Source organism: Palaemon carinicauda, chromosome 13 (genome assembly GCF_036898095.1).
Source record: "Palaemon carinicauda isolate YSFRI2023 chromosome 13, ASM3689809v2, whole genome shotgun sequence".
NCBI classification, from domain to species: Eukaryota; Metazoa; Arthropoda; class Malacostraca; order Decapoda; family Palaemonidae; genus Palaemon; species Palaemon carinicauda.
Genome location: NC_090737.1, coordinates 111043897 through 111046396, shown reverse-complemented (window position 1 = coordinate 111046396; position 2500 = coordinate 111043897). Strand labels below are relative to the sequence as shown.

The 2500-nt window shown below is 27.7% G+C and overlaps 1 protein-coding gene across 3 annotated transcripts in view; it reads left to right on the top strand.

The window, feature by feature from the left end:
• LOC137652012 (B-cell receptor CD22-like) overlaps nucleotides 1-2500 on the top strand; it is a 64356-nt gene that overhangs the window by 1441 nt on the left and 60415 nt on the right. For 2 of the 3 annotated variants that reach the window (XM_068385222.1, XM_068385224.1), the window contains exon 2: nucleotides 2174-2473. In XM_068385222.1, coding sequence (XP_068241323.1) covers nucleotides 2389-2473 — 85 coding nt within the window. In that variant the 5' untranslated portion in view covers nucleotides 2174-2388. Of the gene's footprint in view, nucleotides 1-2094; nucleotides 2474-2500 lie in introns of all 3 variants that reach the window. The other variant, XM_068385223.1, reaches the window with a different exon arrangement.

Sequence of the window (2500 nt, the reverse complement as noted above, 5' to 3'; positions counted from 1 at the left end):
ATATATATATATATATATATATATATATCCCTTATGTTATATTAATATAAATAATGATATTACTCATATGACAAAAAATTCGCTTTACTTCATGTCTCCCATGATTAATGTTATATATATATATATATATATATATGCCATGACTTTATATTTGGAATATATTGGAATATCAGCTATATTGCTATATATGGAATAAAAATACATATTTTTCTTAATATGCTTCTTTTTAGTTAAAATACTGGAAGGCTATAAAACAAAAGTTACGTGAAGCCAAAAAATTAAATGATATGTAGGAGAATATCGTATATGCAATTCCTATAAACACACAAACACATACAGCATATATATATATATATATATATATATATATATATATATATATTACCCATAGAGCAATGTGTGTGATGAACTCTTGAAACTGTGGATAAATCAACTTGGATAACCGATAAAACCATCAATATCACCGGATTTCTTTTTCAATAAATATGAACTTATCAAAAGTTATTTGGATCTTGTCCCTCTCCCCATAGTAAATATTACTCTATGTAAAACGAGTAGGTTGTATGAATATTGAGAGGTGAAAATTAGCTTTGATTAACAATATGTATATATTTCGAAATATTTCAATATTTTTATATCCCTTGTGAAACAGTGACAACGGAACGACTACAATGGTTGTAAGTTAAATATGCGTTTGCATAACCGTGGGCTTTTCCAACTTAACCATTATTTTGCGGAAAATTCTGAATACGTCAGTAATTTCTTTTATTTTTGTGTGTTTCTTTGGTATGATTTATGTTTTCATTAAATTTAAAAAAACAAAAAGAAATAAGTTTTCTGATAAAACTATCGGTATAATAGTTTATTTGTGTGTATTTATGATACTATTCATTTGTCGCCAACATAAATAAAGAACATTCCTTAAGTGAACTAAGATGAAGTAATTCAGATTTAAAACAATATCTTATAAGCTGCGGTAAGAAAATTACCTTAGACCAAGATGTGGCTTAGTCTTTGATAATATGATCAATATCAAGATTGACTAACGTTCACACGTATTTAACATTTGTTAATCTGAACATTTTATTTATTGATTGTTGTATTTTATTACCTTTAGAATATGTTAAAATTTTCATTACCTGCATATTGTTTTTTATGTTACTTTTGGCGAAAGCAATACTTTAGAGGTTTTGTTTATACATATAGACAAATGTTTCACGTCAATTATGTAATTACACAGTGGAGCATTCAAATTCTTTTCATTCATAAAAATAGAAGTTATTGGATGAATTTAATTTGCTATATGAATGAGAAGAATATATTCACCACCAGAAAAAATTATTCAGTTAAAAATAAAGTAAATTCTCCCCTCAAAATTATATGTTATATCATGTTCAATGTTTATTCGTTTTTAGAATAAAAGGATTCCTCGTGAGAGAGCTATATGCATTGGAATGTCTATCAGCTAGAAGTTGTAAGTTCGGTATCAACACTGTCTGTTCTAGATAAGCCTTTAATAGAAGAATGCAAAAGTAGAAAATAAATATGTAAGACGAAAGCACGTACATGGGTGTATATGAAGCTACCAATTGCAAATGTCAGAATAGCAGAAAGAAGTTATAAATAATAGATATTATAGGTTCCAAAACGTCTAGGAACTACGATTTCTATGACACAAGTATATGCGGCTTTTCATTGATAACTTAATACCGATATGAGTCCTCTAATATATTATCAGTATTCATAAGGGTTTCTGAAGGTTTTTCTATTTCCCATCTCCAGAAATTACCAGAAGTATTGTTTTAATAGTAAATGTATAAACTAAGTTACATACGCTGATAGAAAGACGATTTGTTTGTGATATTTTTTACAGAAGAAATGGTAAAACATTTCATAAGTGTATAGTTACATATGAGATTGGTAGAAAAGTTTGATTAAAAAAGCTTAAACGGAAAAGTATAATACTCTTAGTGAATGTATTAATGGAGATTACTGTTTAGTGAAAAAAAATCATTAAAATAGTAAAAATTAGTAAAATAAATAAAAACATTAATTTAGAAAAGGAATTTATATTTTTTTTTATTGTAAATACAGATATTTTGCCCAATTAAAAGAATATCGGCTTTGGTAGATGGTTCACAAACTTTAACTATGTCTCTCTTATATAACACAGAAAAGACCGGAAAAATAAGCTTCTCGCAAAAATGAAAAAGGACAATACTGGAAATGAATATGACGTGCTGTATCTCAAAGCAATATCCTAAGCAAAGTAATTCTTAGTAAAACTGTCAATAACTTTTATATATTCCAACAAATTACACTGAAAGAAAAATTACAAGGCAAAACGACACCGAACACGAAAGAAGAAGAAGACAGAAGAAGTGAACAATGAAGAGAGAATATGCAGTGGTGGTGACGATAGCATTGTTGGTATTACTGAAGGCTCCTTTCGTATCATCTCAGGATGATCACGGTAAGTATCTTCTTACTTTGCAGTTTT